Source organism: Rana temporaria, chromosome 3 (genome assembly GCF_905171775.1).
Source record: "Rana temporaria chromosome 3, aRanTem1.1, whole genome shotgun sequence".
Taxonomy (NCBI): Eukaryota; Metazoa; Chordata; class Amphibia; order Anura; family Ranidae; genus Rana; species Rana temporaria.
The window spans coordinates 315,362,569-315,382,083 of NC_053491.1; the positions used below are offsets into that span (position 1 = coordinate 315,362,569).

At 39.4% G+C, this 19,515-nt stretch overlaps 1 protein-coding gene across 26 annotated transcripts in view; it reads left to right on the forward strand.

The window, feature by feature from the left end:
- Window positions 1-19,515, forward strand: part of LOC120932477 (protocadherin gamma-B2-like) — a 353,457-nt gene that overhangs the window by 303,757 nt on the left and 30,185 nt on the right. The window contains exon 1 of one of the 26 annotated variants that reach the window (XM_040344863.1): window positions 740-3,938. The exons of 24 other annotated variants lie outside the window; for them this stretch is intronic. In XM_040344863.1, coding sequence (XP_040200797.1) covers window positions 1,527-3,938 — 2,412 coding nt within the window. In that variant the 5' untranslated portion in view covers window positions 740-1,526. Of the gene's footprint in view, window positions 1-739; window positions 3,939-13,432; window positions 16,172-19,515 lie in introns of those variants that run through there. One more of the 26 variants, XM_040344871.1, reaches the window with a different exon arrangement.

Consider the following 19,515-nt stretch of genomic DNA (forward strand, 5'->3'; position numbering starts at 1 on the left):
AATAAAATCTAGCACAAACCGGGGTGAATTTAGTGCAAAATCTGGTGCAATGAGCTTCTAACATCAGTTTGTTTAATTAAGCTTTGACAAAAAAACTGAAAGCTGCACCATGTCACAAGGTTCAGTTCTCTTAAAAAATATGGTCTTTATGGCAATCATTTTCAATTTAACCACTTGCTTACTGGGCACTTAAACTCTCTTCCAGCCCAGGCCAATTTTCAGCTTTCACTCTTTGAATGACAATTGCGTGGTCATGCAACACTATACCCAAATGAAATTTTTATCATTTTTTTCACACAAACAGAGCTTTCTTTTGGTGGTATTTAATCACTTATGTGTTATTTTTGTTTTTTTTATTCAAACAGTAAAAAATCTGAAAAAAAGTTTGTTATAAAATTTTGTTTGTTATAAAATTTTGCAAACAGGTAATTTTTCTCCTACCTTGATGTGCACTGATGAGGCTGCACTGATGGCCACTGATAGGTGGCACTGATGGGTGGCACTGAAGGGCACTGATAGGTGGCACTGAAGGGCGCTGATAGGTGGCACTGATAGGTGGCACTGATAGACACTGGTAAATGACACTGATAGGCAGCACTGATAGGTGGGACTGATGATTGGGCACTGATTGGCAGCACTAATGGGCATTGATAGGTGGCACTGGTGGGCACTGATAGACAGCACTGATATGCACTGGTAGGTGGCACTGGTGGGCACTGGCAGGTGGCACTGGTGGGCACTGGCAGGTGGCACTGGTGTATGGGACCGATGCCCCTCTGACAGAAGCTGGTAATCAGCTTTTTTTTCTCTTCACGCTGTCAGCATGGGGAAAAAAAGACGATTGCGATCTTCTGTTTACATCACGTGTTCAGCTGTCATTGGCTGTGATCAGCCGAGTCTCACTGACTCCGCAAGGGGCGCGCAGGCGGCACATTCTCTGGAGGACGTACATGGGTGCCCTTCCGGCAATTAAGGCACGTGCTGTAGCCGTCTTCCGGCTATAGCGTTGGCGGGAGATGGTTAAACTGACTTAATTTGCTTAAACTATGAAGAAATCATTAACTCAATCTTAGGCCAAAAAGCTTTTAGAATATAAGTGTGTTTTATGAGGTACAAAGTCACTTTTTTGTTTTGTGTTTTTTTCAAGAGTATTAGAAAATCATATTAAACAACAGAGTTTTTTGAAAAATCAGTTTTAGTGAGGGAACTGATGACGCTCGTGTGACAGGTCCCTAAATCTTAGTTTGTATTTATGAAAGTAACTCTAAAATGTTGTAGTTCCCCAATTACACCTCAGAGCGCCGCTGTTGAACCAATAAGGGAAGGATGTGAGAGATGCATGCCTCTATGAGACAGGCAGTACAACTGCAAGAGTAGATATAGAGCATTTCTGCATGAGATGGGAGTGCTTCAGGTCTAACAAAGAAGAAGATATTCTGGCATTTTAATTCAATTAAGGATTGTACATTCTACAAGGAATTTCCTCTTATATATTCCCAACAACAAAAGGAACGGCGGTCTTGAAAATGCATCAACTACAGTCACCCCTGGAAATCAGATGGCAAGTAGTGATTTCATTATTTTCCTGGTTGTGTCATTCAGTCTCTGCTCAGATTCATTATTCCATTGTAGAAGAAATGAAAAAAGGTTCAGTTGTTGGTGATTTAGTGAAAGATCTTGGAATGAATGTGAAGGATATCACAGCAAGAAAACTCCGTATTGTGTCTGGAGTTTCTGAAAAATATTTCAGTATCAATCTGGAGAATGGAGACCTTTTTATTGCAGAGAGGATAGACAGAGAGACACTGTGTGGGGCTGCAGCTGATTGTGTCCTGACCTTTGATGCTGTGGCTGAGAATCCTTTGAATGTCTTTAATGTTAGGATTGAAATTCAAGATATAAATGACAATCCACCAAGATTTTTTTATGAAACAATTAGATTAGAATTAAGTGAATATGCTTTACCAGGAGCAAAGTTTGTTTTACAGAAAGCTGAGGATTTGGATATAGGAATTAATACACTGAGAAGCTACAAGCTGAGTCCAAATGAGCACTTTGCCTTGGGAGAAAGGATCAGCTCTGATGGCAGTATATTTCCTGAGCTGGTTCTAGAAAAGCCTCTAGACCGAGAGACACAAAATTACCATGAACTGATTCTATCAGCTTTCGATGGAGGAAATCCTGTACAGACAGGCACTGTGCTGATTAGGATTACCATCACTGATTATAATGATAATACACCTATATTTACCCAAGAAGTATATAAAATAAGCATTAAGGAAAATATACCTTTAAATTCCACAGTTCTGCAGGTCAGAGCAACCGATGAGGATGAAGGGGTAAATGCACAGATTACATATTCATTCAGTACCCTGGCAAATAACATTCTCCAAATGTTTACAATTAATCACAAGAACGGAGACATTAGAACAAAGGGACATTTAGATTATGAAATGAAAAAACACTATGAAATATCTGTACAAGCCATGGATGGAGGGGGCCTGGCTGCCCATGCCAAAGTTTTAATAGAGATATTGGATGAGAATGACAATGTTCCTGAGTTAACCCTCACCTCCCTGTCTTCTCCTATTCCTGAAGACACATTACCTGGAACTGTGGTGGCACTGATTGCAGTTTGCGATAAAGACTCAGGAGACAATGGAGAAGTTCAGTGTCAAATCATTGGAGATATTCCATTTCAATTAGTGTCATCAGCAAGTAACTTCTATAAAATTGTTACAAAAGATTCTCTGGACAGAGAAAAATTATCATCCTATAACATCACCATTCAAGCATCTGACAAGGGTTTTCCTGGTTTGTCTTCTATGAAAGTCGTCTATTTGGACTTGGCGGATGTTAATGACAATGCACCTATTTTTGAGAAGTCAATTTACACTGCATTTGTACCAGAAAATAATTTACCAGGAGCTTCCATATTTCATATTCAAGCAAAAGATATTGACAGTGAAGAAAATGCAAAACTGACTTACTTTATAGTAAATGATGACAAAGATCCCATATCCTTGCATGTGTCTATAAATCCAGTGACCGGAGTCATTTATGCGCAAAAATCATTTGATTATGAGCAACACAGAGAATTCAACATTCAGATTATTGCCAAAGACAATGGTTTCCCATCACTGAACAGCAGCACAATTCTAAAAATTCATCTGATAGACCAGAATGATAATTCACCAGTCATCCTATACCCACCAAGAGACAGTGATGGTCCTGTCTTTGAGATGGTGCCTTGGTCATCTGAACAAGGTTCCTTAGTATCTAAAGTGGTCGCAGTGGATGCGGATTCTGGACACAATGCCTGGTTGTCTTATTTTTTGCAAGTTTCTGAGCCATCACTTTTTACTATTGATCAGCACACTGGGGAGATAAAAACATCAAAGGTTTTTCATGATGGAGATTCTTTAAAACATAAAGTTGTGGTCATAGTAAAAGACAATGGCTCCCCACCCCTGTCTGCTTCTGTGACTCTAAACCTGGTGATTGCTGATAATTTCCAACAGATAATTCCTGAAATGAACAAACAGCCAAGCAAACTGGACTCTCAGTCCAATTTACAAATGTACCTGGTAATTGCCTTGTCCTTGATTACTTTTCTGTTTGTATTGACTGTGATAGTCACTGTGGTCTCCAAATGCAGAGAGCCAAAATCTTTGCCTTACTTTGGCCCTGTAGATACACATGTATATCATACTGTAGATCCCAGATTTATTTCCCAGTTTAACAATGGAACATTGCAGCTGCCCTACACATACAATGTTTTTCCAACTCTGGATTCAATGGACAAGGAATTTGCTTTCCAAAAATCTCAGCAGTGTGTTCCGGTTGTTCCTGTAGACAAACTAATTGATGCGGATGATTCAGGAATTGGTAATGAAAACATAAGAGACCCTATAGCTGATGGCAGTCTTATTTTACAGGTATGATCAAACTATGATATTAGTCTGCATTTTTTAAGACAATGGTACAGATATGTTTGGTATAAAGTCTGTATTGATCCTACAGTGTTGACAAATCTAAGGAGGTCGCTAATGATTTTGGTTTGATTTTGTAAAATAATAATTACAAGGAAATGTTTCTCTTTATAACAGCAGGCAGTTTCATTCAGCAGAGATTGGAAACACTTGTGACCATACGACTTCAATAGTTACTAGACCCTCATAAGACCAGCACTTACAGTGCATCCCATATCTCCTTTAGTTTTCCAGCATTGCACAAGAGACCAGACTTCTTGTTGATATAAATGGTCATCTCTACCATGTGATCTCATTCTTCAGAAAAATATATCAGCATAAAGAAAAGTGCTTTTTCTTTATGAGTGTTTGAGGTTACAGTGGCACACCACTTGTGATTAACTGTATTTACTCAATAAACTATATTAAATATACTTAGCTATAGACAAATATTTTATGTTTATGGAAAAATTATTTACAGTTGTTATTAAATCTATGTGGCCAGGGTTTTGCACACGAGTGTATATGGGAAAGTTTGCTCTTCAACAAAATTTACATGAAATTAGAAGTTTTAAAAAGAACACATATACAAAATGCTTTTATAATTTCTGAAAATATAGCGTTAAAGAACGATTTTACGGGAACAAGTGCAGAGTTCTTATTTTTAATTGATAATTCTTAAGAGCAATAGTCAAGAGCAAATAATGTCAATTTCCTGAAGGCCAGTACATTTTAATTGCTGGCTTTGAGTTACTGTACATAAGAATTAGCACTTAAACAAGGATTTCTGTCATTTTATTTTCAATAGAGAACACAATTATTGCAGAAGGTATCAGGGACGTGCGGTGAGCCCAGTGGCTGGTGAGGCACTGGCTAGTATCAGAGCCAGATACACACAGGTTACATACGTTGTGAATGTTACAGCAAGAGCAATAATTCTAGCACTAGACCACCTATGTAACTCTAAACATGTAGGGGCAGATCCACGTACCTTTGTGCCAGGCGCAGCATATCTAAGATACACTACGCCGCGTATTTTTTTTTTTCGAATCCTCAAATAATTTGTGCCGTAAGTTACGGCGGCATAGTGTATCTTTGGCGGCGTAAGGGCGCGGGATTCAAATTGATGTAATGGGGGCGTGTTTTATGTAAATACGTAGTGACCCGACGTAAATGACGTTTTTTTTAACTGCGCATGCGCCATCCGTGGGGGCATCCCAGTGCGCATGCTCAAAATTAACCCGGAACAAGCCAATGCTTCCGACGGTGACTTTATTCTACGCAAATCCCTATTCGCGAACGACTTACGCAAACAACGTAAAAAATTCAAAATTGTACGCGGGAACGAGTTCCACAAGTGTGCGCAATTTTAAAGCATGACACGTTAGGTATCTATTTACTTGGCGTTACTCTTTCATAGTACACAAAAAAAATGTGCTAACTTTAGTGTTTTTTTGTTTTTTGTTTTTATATTCATGAAACAGTTTCATTGGAACAGTTTTTTTGGACAGCTTGGGCCAATGGTACTTTACCATTGGTCCAAGACTCCAAGCTGTCTATTGAGCTCAGTGCCTCTGACGAGAAGTCAGGAGAGGTACTTGTGAGCTTATCCTTTCAGTATGATGCAAATTGGCTGCTCTGTATGTAGCTTCTGACAGGCTGTGCAAGGAGGCCTGTATTTTCGAAACAATAGATGATAGGAGCCCCAAATTGACCAGTGGTGGGGTATGACTTCAGCCCCCTCAATGTTTGTTCTCTGTGACCGGAGGTCGCTGAGCTAAGGCCCTCAAAGTCGATCGTTTTATTTTTTGTTTTCAAGGCAGGTGAGGCTCTGCCCCATCTGCCTCCCCTGACTGCCCGATCCTGGAAGGAATGGGTTACAACCTCTGTCAGGTTTTATGTTTAGTCAGTGTCTGCCTTTGATGACCTTTTGACACTTTCTGTCATGGAAGAAAAAAAGTGATTTTATTACTAACTGTCCTCCCTGGAGAAAGCTTAAATTTTTCTCAATACCAAAAATGTTTTATTATAAACAAAGTAATCTTTGTTGTTTGGCTTAAAATGAAACTTTCACTGAACATAAAATAATAGTCATAATATTATATCTGCCACCCCATGTCCTACAGATAGTCTTACCAGGCAGGGGGTAGCACATAGAGCATAGGTTGCTGTAACAGATGGCACTTAAAGTACACCTTTTTTTCCCAATCACACTACTCCCCAGCATAGTGCCATTTTCAGGTCACTTCCTTGGTGATCTTCTACATCCTGGATTGCTATGCTGGCTCAGGGATCATGTAGCTTCAGGTACCTGTGATTTTTTTTAGCTGTGTTAAAGCAAAACTGTACCCATAAGAGTTTGATAACAATTAATGATCCTTAAAGCGCTGAAAAAAAAACTGCAAGATAATGGCATAATGCACATACTAGCACATTATTAAATACTTAACTTAGAACGAAACACCTGCAGCGCACCCGGTTACCGCTGAGGAGGCTGACATGTTCCCTCTGCGTTTCTTCCGGGTTCGCGGGCTCCGTTGCTATGTGCACTGGAGTCCTCCGTTCCCGGCAAGGAGCTCTGAAGTTCCGTCACAATCCATCAGACCTTCAGAGCACATGCCCTGCTGACGTCAGCGGCCGCATGCAGGTTGAATATCTCCTAAACCGTTTCATCTACATGTTAGCCTTATTATAGGCTTCCCTGTAGGTAAAAATGACCAAGCCGGGTATACAACCGCTTTAAGAAAAGAATATACATTCCACAAATTATGCCACCAAAATTAGTGTGTGCTGTAAATTGCCTCCAGTATCGCTACTGGTTCTTCTTCCTGGAGGCCGCCATTTTGTTGAAGCCCAGAGCAGTCACTTCTTTGTTGGAAACGCTTTATGTTACTTTATGCAATTAAAATATGTACATTTCCAGCCTTGATTGTATGTCTTGGCTCAGATAGAGAGGAAAGCTTCAAAATCGTTACACTGCTCAGGCTCATAGGCTGCTGCTGCTGCTGAGGGAGAAAGGAGAGAGAATCAGGGAGGCAGGATAAGATCTTTGTAAGTTTAACTATTTTGTGTTTCCCTGGCAGCAGGGTTTATCCTGTCACTTCTCCTGCTTTTCTTTTCTCCATCCCTAATCTGTGTTCCCTGTGGCTTTCTGTCCTGTGTTTGTGTCATCCTGTGGCACCCTTTAGCCAAAGTAAACCTTAAAGCTGTCAGCTGATCAGCCTCAAGTTTAGGTACAGTGCCATGAATAGAGAGCAACTGAGCATGTGCAGAGCAGGGTGAGAAAAGACATTACTACATTTTAAACAATATAGGCACTTATATTTAATGTTTTACATAGCTACCCCTGCAAAAGAGAACAGTCTGAAGTGATCTAGTTCTACTTTACCTAATGTTTGACACAGATCAGCTCTTTCTGCAGCCTGCTTTCAAACTGCTGTCAAACTTACAATGATGCTGTCTGGTCACTAGAAAAACGGGTAAAGAGAAATACTTTATCCTACCAGCAAATGATGATATAATCTTAAAGACATTTGATTGGAGCTCTGGGACACCTTTTATTGATACAAGTTAGTTTGTTTAAATGTTAACTATGTTGCTGTATATTGAGACATATCAGCAGTTTATTCATGCAGACTTGTAAAGTTACTGAAACATCCACGCTAGGAAGCTCAGCTCAGCCCTGTGAGCCTTGTATAACTATAGGGAGACTGGTGGCAGCTTCAGCAATTCATGTAGCACATACCAGGTCCTATCACAAGGGCAACGGAAAAAAAGATTGCATATTTTGTTCAAAAAGTCATTATTTTATTGCAGGTAACTATTTCAGTCTAAGTTTCCACAAGCTTTGTAAAAAAATGTGTTTTGTGTGTGTATAAATAATTGCATGATGTATAGTGTATATAATATATAATAGTACAGTAATGGTAAATAATACCATTAAAATAAAAACATCAGCAGCCTGTTCTGAATTTTTTATTTTTTTTTGGAGGGTTTCTTCTTAGGAAGCTATGCTCTATAAACTACTGCCTCTAACCTGTGACCCACTAACCTCAAGCTTGTGCTGTGATCGACTCAGCCCAACCCTGGTCTGTAACCCAATCTCGCTAAGTTTGTCTGTGACCTACCCCCACTAACCTTGTTGTGTGACTATTTACCCCTAACTTTCCATTATTACCCACTTCCCTATGTGACCCACCTACCTGGATCCCATTGTGACTCACTCCTCCTAACATTGTCCTGTAATTCACTTTCCCTAACTTTGTCTTGTGACCTATTTACCCCTTATGTTCTCCTTTAAAGCGGGAGTTCACCCATAAAAAAATGTTACCCTTAGATTGATGCTCATTTTGTCTAGGGGAATCGGCTAGTTGTTTTAAAATCGAAGCTGTACTTACCGTTGTAAAGAGCGATCTTCTCCGCCGCTTCTGGGTATGGTCTTCGGGACTGGGCGTTCCTATTTTGATTGACAGTCTTCCGACACGCTTCCGACGGTCGCATCCATCGCGTCACGCGGCTCTATACTGCGCCTGCGCACCGACGTTTGGCTACTTTCGGAAAATCGTGACGCGATGGATGCGACCGTCGGAAGCCTGTCAGAAGACTGTCAATCAAGATAGGAACGCCCAGTCCCGCAGCCCATACCCGGAAGCGGCGGAGAAGATCGCTCTCTACAACGGTAAGTACAGCTTTGATTTTAAAACAACTACCCGATTCCCCTAGACAAAATGAGCAGGAATCTAAGGTTAAAAAACGTTATTTCCGGGTGAACCTCCACTTTAAGCCACTCTCCCTAACATTATGCCATTTGTTGAAGAAGAGATCTGGACAAACCTAATGGGCTTCATATTTATTGAACCTATTATTTAGAAACATGAACAGCAAAATATATAAAAAAAAAAAGTATTTGTAGTTGTGCTCTCTTGCCTAATTCAACGAATATGTATTTCCACTAAACATATAGCATACACTGTTTGTCTACTAAACATATAGCATCCACTGTATACATAATACATTTTAAATATTTTCGGTTTACCAGAAAATCAGGGCATATTTATCGTAAACAAACCTAGCACATACCAAGTCGTAAAGTTCAGTTGACATAAAAACATGAAGTTTATGGCAATTGTTTTCACTTTAACTTGACTTTGTTTGCTTAAACTATGAACCAACTAGTATCCTAATCTTAAGATAAGAAGCTTTTAGAAGAATATAAGGGTGTTCCAAGAGGTTCAGTTACTTGTTTTGACAAAGTTGCTTGCCCAAGTGTTAGAAAATCATACTAATGAGCATTAACGGACTGTGTTACTTTTATTTATCCCCAAAAAATGTACATTTAAAACATTTGTTCCTAATAGTGACCATATAAATATTGCTTTATTGTGCTAGAAAACCATTAAATGATAACACCAGCATTTTGTGATGCAAAACTTAAATAATAATTTATTTCCTACTTTATTAAAAAAATATAATTTTGTATAAAGTTAAAACAGGGTCTTTTTTAACCTCCTATGTCCCAGTGGAGACATTTCCCTTAAGCCCCTGTCCTATAGACACAACAGGAAGTGAGTGGAAATCTCCCTAAAGGGTTGGAAATCCCCTGCCACTGTAACAAGTGTTACCATTAGATTTTACCTTAAAGGGGTTGTAAAGGCAGAACTTTTTTTTTTTACCTTAGTGCATTCTATTTGTTAAGATAAAAAAAACGTCTGTGTGCAGCAGCCTCCTCAGCACTCCGCTAATACTTACCTTAGCCCCTTCTCTCTCCAGTGATGTCCATGAGTGCCTTGGCTGTCTGAGACGCTCCTGCTGAATGGCTGAGACACATCAGCGGCACCATTGGCTCCCACTGCTGTCAATCAAAGTCAGCTATCCCAATCAGGGGAGAGAGGGGGCCGGGCTGGGTCAGGACTCCCTGTCTGAATGGGCACAGGGAGCTGTGACTCGGCTAGGGTGCCCCCATAGCAAACTGTTTACTGTGGGGGCACTGAACGGGAGGGAGGGGCCAGGAGTCCCAAAGAGGGACCCGAGAAGATAAGGATTCAGGCTGCTCTGTGCTAATCCACTATACAGAGCAGGTAAGTATAGACATGTTTGCTATTTTTTATTTATTTTTTAAACAGGACTTTACAATCACTTTAATTCTGAGTTCACACTATGTGCAGAGCGGCTCACAGCAGGGGTCCGGGGCATCCCCGTTCACCATTTCCGGTCTAAATTTTTACCTAAATTCGGACCTGAAAACAGAGCCAAAGACGCACAGGACCCTTCTGCAGTGCGCTCCATGGCCACCCTGGAGATGTGTGAACTGGCTCCATTGAAAGCCGGTCACGCTCTCCTATCATGCGAATTGGATGCAGAGAAAACCGCATCCAATTCTCAGAATTGGATGCAGGGAAACCTGCATCCAAACTGTTTGCTATGGGGGCACCCTAGCCGAGTCACAGTTCCCTGTGCCCATTTAGACAGGGAGCCCTGACCCAGCCTGGCCCCCTCTCTCCCCTGATTGGGATAGCTGACTTTGATTGACAGCAGTGGGAGCCAATGGTGCCGCTGCTGTGTCTCAGCCAGTCAGGAGGAGCGTCTCGGACAGCAAATGCTCTCATGGACATCACTAGAGAAAGAAGGGGTAAGGTAAGTATTAGCGGGGTGCTGAGGAGGCTGCTGCACACAGAAGGTTTTTTATCTTAACAAATAGAATGCACTAAGGTAAAAAAAAAAGTTCTGCCTTTGCAACCCCTTTAAGGTAAAATCTAATAGTAACACTTGTTACAGTGGCAGGGGATTTCCAACCCTTTAGGGAGATTTCCACTCACTTCCTGTTGTGTCTATAGGAGCCCAACCTTATTCCTGTTCTGGTGGCATCTCAAACATTTTGACTTTGTGCCACTTTGGGTCTGGATAAAGATGAACAATTAGACATTTAGAGAGGGCAAATATCCCTAATCGAGACACAGGTAGCAATAACAAAAATTTAATACCTCGATTCACCCTGATGTGGTGTGGGATTCACAGCGATTCCTGTGCATTTCCCGCACCACATCACAATTACAATCCATTCACTGTAGTCAATGTTAAGTTAAAGACCCCCAAAAACAGGTCACAAAATGCAGTGCAATTGGCTGAATCAGATCACATGGGTGTAAACATACATACGATCTGATTCCAGTGCAGGAAAACAAAGATGCATGCACCTTTTTCATGTGGGGGCGGTAAGATTTAAGCTATATAAAATGAATGGGCTCAAATCGCACTGCATAGAATCGCATGTGATTTGAACAGGAATGCAGTGTGATTCTTGTCTGAATCCTGTGAGGTTTCTTGCACCGCATCAGTGTAAAGCAGCACTTAAAAATGACGGAGCAATATTATATATAGCTTCAGGTGTCCTCCAAAAATGCCCTCGAAAAAACAAAAATAAACTTGTTTCCATTTGTTTTTTTTATGCCATTTTGAATATCGATGCATCATTTCTCCAGAGGTTAGGAAAAATTGTCTTGGAAATGCTGTGTCACATTTCCATGAATCCACTCACTTCCTAGGAGGCAGGTTCCAGACAAGGAGAGCAATTTTCCTCTAGAGAAATTATGCATCTATATCTCCTCTGGAGTGATATTGAGCGTTATATGCCAATCATGTAAATGAGAGACAATTTGGTCTGGTGAGTGTATACCTAAGGTTTACACCTAAGCTGTGTCTCACAGCACACGTGGTGATCACTGGATTTACTTCAGAGGATGTTTGGTCTTTTGTGGGACTTCAGAGGGATTTTTTTTGCACTACAGAGGATTTGCAGTTATATATTGCATGTCAAAGACTTTCAGTTGTATATGCATGCAGACTTTTTGGACACTTTGTTTTATGTTTTTCACTTTATTTTATGTATCTACTGTGTATAGCACAGCACTACTTGAAAGTAGTGGTTTATTACACCTCTTGTTTTTCACTATTTGTATGTTTTGATATATCAAGCAGCAGTAGTGAGTGTTTGATATTGGGATAAGGGATTTGATTTTTATACATGTTTTTATATTTATTTCCTGAGCGCAGGTGGAATTAATTATATATATTTTTTGTCCAGAATAGCAGTTTTCTGCTGTGTTATAAATGTTTTCCTATAAGCAATAAATAATATGACAGAGGTATTGACCCTTTACAACTTTATTCAAAACTAAAGTGAAAGTTTTTCCTTTAGATAAACTATGGGGTTGATTTTCTAAAATCGAGTGCAAAATCTGACGCAGCTCTGAATAGAAACCAATAAGCTTCCATTTTTTTTTTTTTTTCAAAGCTTAATTGAACAAGTTAGAAGCTGATTGCACAGCTGCACCAGATGTTTCACTCTCCAGTTTTAGTAAATCAACCCCTTAATTTATTTTAATTTTTTGCCTGACAAGTTTCAGGTTTTATGCACTTATCAGTTTTTGAGCCTTACCTGACTGTGACCTTTACCATAAACAGTTTCTGTAGCTTCATAGTTTTAAACAGCATGTAGGATAGTTCCATTACACAGCATTTTAATAGTTTAATCTTTATTTATCAATGTATATATGATTGAAATTAAAATGTTAAGTTGCCAAAACAGTTATGAAATCTTTACATATTACAGAAGATTATTAGAATGGTAACACATAGTGTTGTTGTGTTTAAATAAGAAGTGCCACATGTATGGTTGATTGTCACAGTTTGTTCCAAGTGGCTTTGGGTTGTTTTATTATTACCTGCATAGATAGGTATGGTAACGCTTTAACGTAAAGAGTGTGGCATATTGTGTAAATATACTGTATATGAGCCTGTCATTAATGCCGCATACACACAAAGTTTTTTCCATCAGAAAAAAACAATCATGTGTGGGCCCCATCTGACTTTTTTCCATTGGTATAAAAAAATAGAACGTTTTACATTTTTCTGATGAAAAAAAAAAACGATACGAAATTCCGATCGTCTGTGTGGAACTCCATCGGAGAAAAATCCATGCATGCTCAGAATCAAGTTGACGCATGCTCGGAAGCATTGAACTTAATTTTTCTCGGCTCATCGTAGTGTTTTACGTCACCATGTTTTGGAGGGTCGGAATTTAGTCTGATAGTGTGTAGGCAAGACTGATGAAAGTCAGATTCATTGGAATTCCGACGAAAAATCCCATCGAATTTTATTCCATCGGAAATCCGATCGTGTGTACACGGCATTAGAGTTTAAAATGGTCCTTTACAAAAAAGTCAGCAAAGGCAGATAGCATGTTATTTATCTGGATTGATGGGTAGGTGTATCAAGCGAATCCAATTAATTAAATTTACAATAAAATAACTAATTAAGATATATTTAATACTGAAAATTCAGGCAAATATAAATGAACAGTTGTAAAAGATCTGAGCAAAAGAAAAAAAACATATTGTTTTTATTATTTTCAGTTGTGCATTTTTATTTATTTTTTTATGTTTATGTACTTATTATTTTATATATATCATTTCTTAAGGCCCAGTATCATTGAAATGTCAAATGATTTTCTTACCTGCTTTCTGACCCACTCTTGAGACCTGCAGTTCCTAACTGGAACACAGTGTGTCACTGTTGCCCAGTACGGTTAGAGATGCATGTAGAGGTCCCTTGGAGTTTTCAGTAAATACACAGCGCAGACTAAGGAAAGACGTCCTTGCATTCATTTCATTGTTAGGTCACGGACAAGGTGGATTTCTCTGTATTTCTTCTTGAACTACCAGGAGATTTGTAGGGGACTTCAGCAAATGCCAGGTGGATTATAACCTCAAACAGAGTTTTCCAGGAAAGTCACAGTCAGAAGGATTCGGAGTACAATGGAATGGCAAGTAGTATTTTTTCTGTTACTCTGCTTTTATCTTCAGGCAATTTTGGGCCAGCTTCGTTATTCTATCCCTGAGGAAACAAAAAAAGGCTTCCTGGTGGGAAACGTTGCTAAAGACTTGGGTTTAAACATTAGGCAACTGGCAGTGAGACAATTCCGCATCTCTTCTGTTAATGCTCAGAATTTCTTCAGTGTGAACCTTGACAATGGAAACCTCTATGTCTCCGACAGAATCGACAGAGAGACTATTTGTGAGATGACATCCAGTTGTTTACTAAGTCTGGAAGCTGTAGCTGAAAATCCTTTGTCCGTATTTAAAGTGGAGGTCGAAATCCAGGATGTAAATGATAATCCCCCCGTGTTTTCCAAGAGCGTTATTAATTTAGAACTAAGTGAATTGACCCATCCGGGAACAAAATTTGTTCTGGTTAATGCCCTTGATCCAGATGTTGGAATTAACTCTTTGCAAACCTATAGAATCTCTGAGAACCAATATTTTACCCTGCGTGAAAAAGCTAGTGCTGATGGTAGCAAATACCCAGAACTAGTGCTACAGAAGATGTTGGACAGAGAACAGCAGTCATCATTTGAAATAATTCTAACGGCTGCAGATGGAGGTCAGCCTGTAAAGACGGGGACAGCTGTGATCAAAATTACCGTTAGTGATATTAATGACAATGCCCCAGTTTTTGAAAAAGAGCTGTACCAGATTGATGTGCCAGAAAATACACCAGTAAACTCTTTAGTTATTAAGCTAAGTGCTACTGATAGAGATGAAGGCCTCAATGGACAAGTTACCTACTCCTTTGGCCACATCAAGAAGATTGCTCAGCAGGTTTTTACAATAGATTCTATGACGGGGGAAATTAGGACTAAAGGGCAGTTAGATTTTGAAACAACAAAGAGTTATGAAGTGATGGTTGAAGCTGAGGATGGAGGAGGCCTAGTTTCACACTGCAAGATCATCATTAAAATTATTGATGCTAATGATAATGAACCTGAGATAACCCTTACATCCATCACCAATAAAATACCTGAAGACGCTTTACCGGGAACACTAATTGCGCTGATAAACATACGAGATATAGACTCTGGACTTAATGGCGATGTCTCATGTAAGATAACTGGATCAATCCCATTTGAAATAATTTCATCATCTAGCAACTACTATAGACTTCAAACCTCAGATATCTTAGACAGGGAAGAAACTGAAGGCTTTAACATTACAATAACTGCTACAGATAGAGGATCGCCTCCTCTGTCCACCACAAGAACCATTTGGCTTGAGGTAATGGATGTAAATGACAATCCACCTATATTCGAACAAACTAACTATGATGTGTATGTACCAGAAAATAATGCTGCCGGTTCCTCCCTTTATAAGGTACAGGCATCTGATCCAGACCTCTTAGACAATGGGAAAATGACTTACTCTATCACTAACAGACATTTCAGTGATGTACCAATATCTACATATGTTTCCATTAACTCAGTAACTGGCGTTCTATATGCGCAGCAAGTATTTGATTATGAACAAATGAGAGAATTTGAATTTCAAATCACTGCATCAGATAATGGAAATCCCCGACTGACAAGCAATGTTACTGTAAAAATATATGTCATGGATCAAAATGACAACCCTCCAAAGATTCTGTATCCATCCATAGCAAGAAGAAGCTCTGCATTTGAGACAGTGCCCCTTTCTTCAGGTAAAGGCCATTTAGTCACTAAAGTAGTGGCAGTGGATGCTGACTCTGGACACAATGCTTGGCTTTCTTATGAATTCCTGAGCATGGCGGAACCTCTGTCATTTTCTATTGGTCAACACAGTGGTGAGATCAGAACATTACGTACCTTTGGAGAAAAAGACCTGATGAAGCACAGTGTGGTGGTAATAGTAAAGGACCATGGAACTCCACCACTTTCATGTACTGTAACTTTAAATCTGGTTGTTGCAGAAAATTTTCAGCAAGATGTTTCTGAAATGAACACCCAATCGCGGAATTATGATCTCTCTTCAAATTTAAATATTTATTTAGTAATAGCGCTCGCAGTAATGGCTTTTCTGTTTACTCTGACTATTATGATTGCAATAATAGCAAAATGGAGAAAGTCAAGGACAAACCACCCAAAAACCTTTGGATACCTACCTACGGATATGTACTCCCAAGTTGGGCCCACATTCCCAGTTAATTTTAATTATGCATCCACCCTGCCTTATTCACTTGATACTTCTGCTGCTGTAGACTCAACTGAAAATGAATTTGCATACCTAAAACCTGCACACAATAATACAACAGACAAACTCATAGACTGTGATGATTCTGGTATTGGAATTGCTACAGTAAATAATTCTCCAACAACTGATAGCAGTAAACAGGTAATGACATTTTTAGATTTATCTGATGAAGTTTAAGAAATGTTTATGACATTTGGGGTATTTTGGTATTTGAAAGGCTTGCTTTACACATATTTAGCAGTACAGGGCGGAAATAGTCATAATGGAAACAAACATCTTTGGGAAAGCTTCTCTCCATAGACAAGGAAATCTGAAGCATCACAGTCCAGGAAGTGAGCAGCGCAAAAGGAAATAGTCTTTTGTTTTCATTTTGTTTCAAATATCAACAGTTTTACAGCTAGTGTGCTGTACCCAGTCTGGTTACTACTGACATTTTCAGTTGGTAATAAACTGTTTAACCAAATTCACCCTATCATTTAATGTTTTTGCATATAACATACACACATGCTCAAATGAACATGCAGGAAAAGGTTAATGCACTAAAGTAAACAATGGTGAATAGCATTGGCCGTTGCCAATATTGTTATTCTGTTGTACACCTACAGAGCAGCAACAGTATGCAAAGTACTGTAATCCCAAAAACAGCTAGAGCAGGGATTTTATTCAGTTTAAATGATGTTAAAGTGGTTGTAAAGTCTTGTTAAAAAAAAAAAAATACAAACATGGTATACTTACCTTCTCTGTTTTGCGCAGAGCAGCCCAGATCCTCCTCTTCTCTGATCCCTCTTTGCTTCACCGGGCCCCTCCCTCCTATCGAGTGCCCCCACAGTCAGCAGCTTCCTATGGGGGCACTGGAGCCGAATCACAGCTCCGTGTGTCTATTCAGAGACGGAGCCTGGGCCCCACCCCCTCTCTCCCCTGATTGGCTGACTGACTTTGACAGCCGCGAGAGCCAATGGCGCCGCTGCTGTGTCTCAGCCAATCAGGTGGAGTGTCATGGATAGACATCGGTGGACATCGCTGGAGAAAGATGGGGCTCAGGTAAGTAATTAGGGGGGTGCTGGGGAGGCTGCTACACACAAAAGGTTTTTATCTTAATGCATAGAATGCATTAAGATAAAAAAACCTTCTGCCTTTACAACTCCTTTAGGATAAATTCTGATTGGCTGCTTTGTTTTCTTGCTTTTGCTTTTCGGTTTCCAGAATAAACTCATAACTGAAAACTAACCCCCAAAACACGTTTTTGTAACAATAATGATATTAGACAACTTGTTTCTTACTATAGGAATTGGAATACTACTGAAAATTTTTAATCATTTAGGAGAAAACGTTATGGTGTCCACATTTGTGAGTGCACTTATCGTGCTATGGCATTTTCCATCCCATCTGAACAACATCTGAGTGGGTGACAGTCAAGCATGAAAGATAGATTGTGCAGCCCATGCACTGATGGCTAAACTCCAGGATAAGCAAATATTGTCTAAATTAAAGAGTCATGTGCGTTATTGAAGCTTTGTCTGTCTTTGTGCATTTTTTCCAGATCTATCTGTGCAGTAATCCAGTGTGAAACTTGGTCTCTGCGCAGGAGCTACCTGTAATAGAGACCAGACACTGCTGCTATCCTTCCTTGTGCAGGATTACTGTTGTATTCTCCCCCTGAGTAAGTGAGTGAGTGAGAAACTTATATAGCGCAACCCATGCGAACTGAATCGCCTCTGTAGTTTTCTTCAGTCTACCTGTAGTTTTTGGGTTTCTCCCACACTTTTGCTTTCTGCACAGGTTATGTTCAGCACAGTGATGATGTCACTGCTACTTTTACAAAGTAATAACTGGGCTTGCAAAGGCATTTGTTGTACACAAAGTGGATTTATATCCTATGTGACTATGTAGGAATATATTTAGAGTGGAAATAAATCCATTGATTTCATGGTTTACAAAAACAGTTGCATTCCCAGCATGCTGGGAATGCTAACTTTCACATTTGCTTGTGTTCTCAACCAAACTGTCAAACCATTAAATGGCTGATATCATCACTGGTCACACGTGCAGCACCATGGCAACTGCAGATCCAACAGAGGCTAAGATGGCAGCTTCTTTGGTTTAAAGGGATAGCAAGGTTTAGTTCTACTTTAAATGTGTTTTTGCGCCCTCTTTATGAAAAATTGTACAATAGGATAAAATAAACATTAACATCGCCACGGACATTTATTTTTTTATTAAGCACTGCAATGGTGTTAACTAGGCTCATTAAAATATGTTTCTTGTATATGCGTTTGTACTGTGTTTAAAAATGCATTAGACTGCATCTAGTGTAAATGAGCCCAAGAAGCATACATGGTGGCTGTGAAAATGCCCTCTGTTACCAAATATGTCATTGGCACACAGGGAAAGATTTACAAAAGGCATATGGACTGTGCATTTTGCAAGTTCAGTTGCCTCAGAGCCTAGTAAATGAAGGGAATCTCTGATAAATTCCAATATCCAATATTGTACCATCATTTTTTTTTTTTCTTTGAAATTGATTGAGTACAAACTGAAGCTTCACCTCAATTACTAAGCTATGGAGCAACTGCACTTGCTAAGTACACAGTCTATTTGCCTTTAGTAGATCAACCCCCAGAGTATACAAAGCATCATTTCCTTTTCCTCAGTGTAAAAACAAAGCTTTGTTATAGAAATTCTTCAGCACACTGGAAAATATCAGCAGCCAATCATCCAGACTTTTGTTATTGACAAAACCTCACTCTTGATGGTTAATCCTTGCCCCCCTCGACGTATGTTTACATTTCCTAGTGGCAAAACCAGGCTCATTTGTTCTTAATTGCTAAAGTTTGACCATTTGAAAATGAAGCAATGAAAAATTCTAGAATTGTTTAGAACAGTTTTATGCTGGCAGAGCTGTTTTCGTGTTGATAGTCATCTGTGCGATCAGACTTACTGGAGCTACTAATGGTACAAGGTCACATCTGGTTGTTTATGTGTCGGAAAGGGGGATGGTATACACAGTTCAATAATGCACACTGCAACTGAAGTGCAATATTGCATTATTTATTGAAGTGTCAGTGCTTAAAATAATTTCCATTTACTCATAAATCTAAACAAATGATGGTACATTAAGTCTATAATAATTTAGTTTTTCTGTGTGCTTAATTATGTTTCATAGTATGTCAATTTATTTAGGTTAAAAAAATGAAGGCTTATATCAGATGTGATATTTCATGAATTGCAGCTTGTATGAACAAAGGGACATTTATTCATGAAAGGGTACTTATTTGTTGGAAGTAACCATTTTACAGTAAGTGGAAACACAACTCTTTGCTGTAGTTTACATACTGCAAGGAAGAATCAGGCCCCGTACACACGGTTTTCTCGGCAGAATTCAGCAAGAAACTCGATGGGAGACGTATTCTGCCGAGAAAACTTTTCTTTTTTTGTACACTTTTCGCCAAGAAACCCGTCGGGAAACTCGTTGAGCCAAAAAGAGA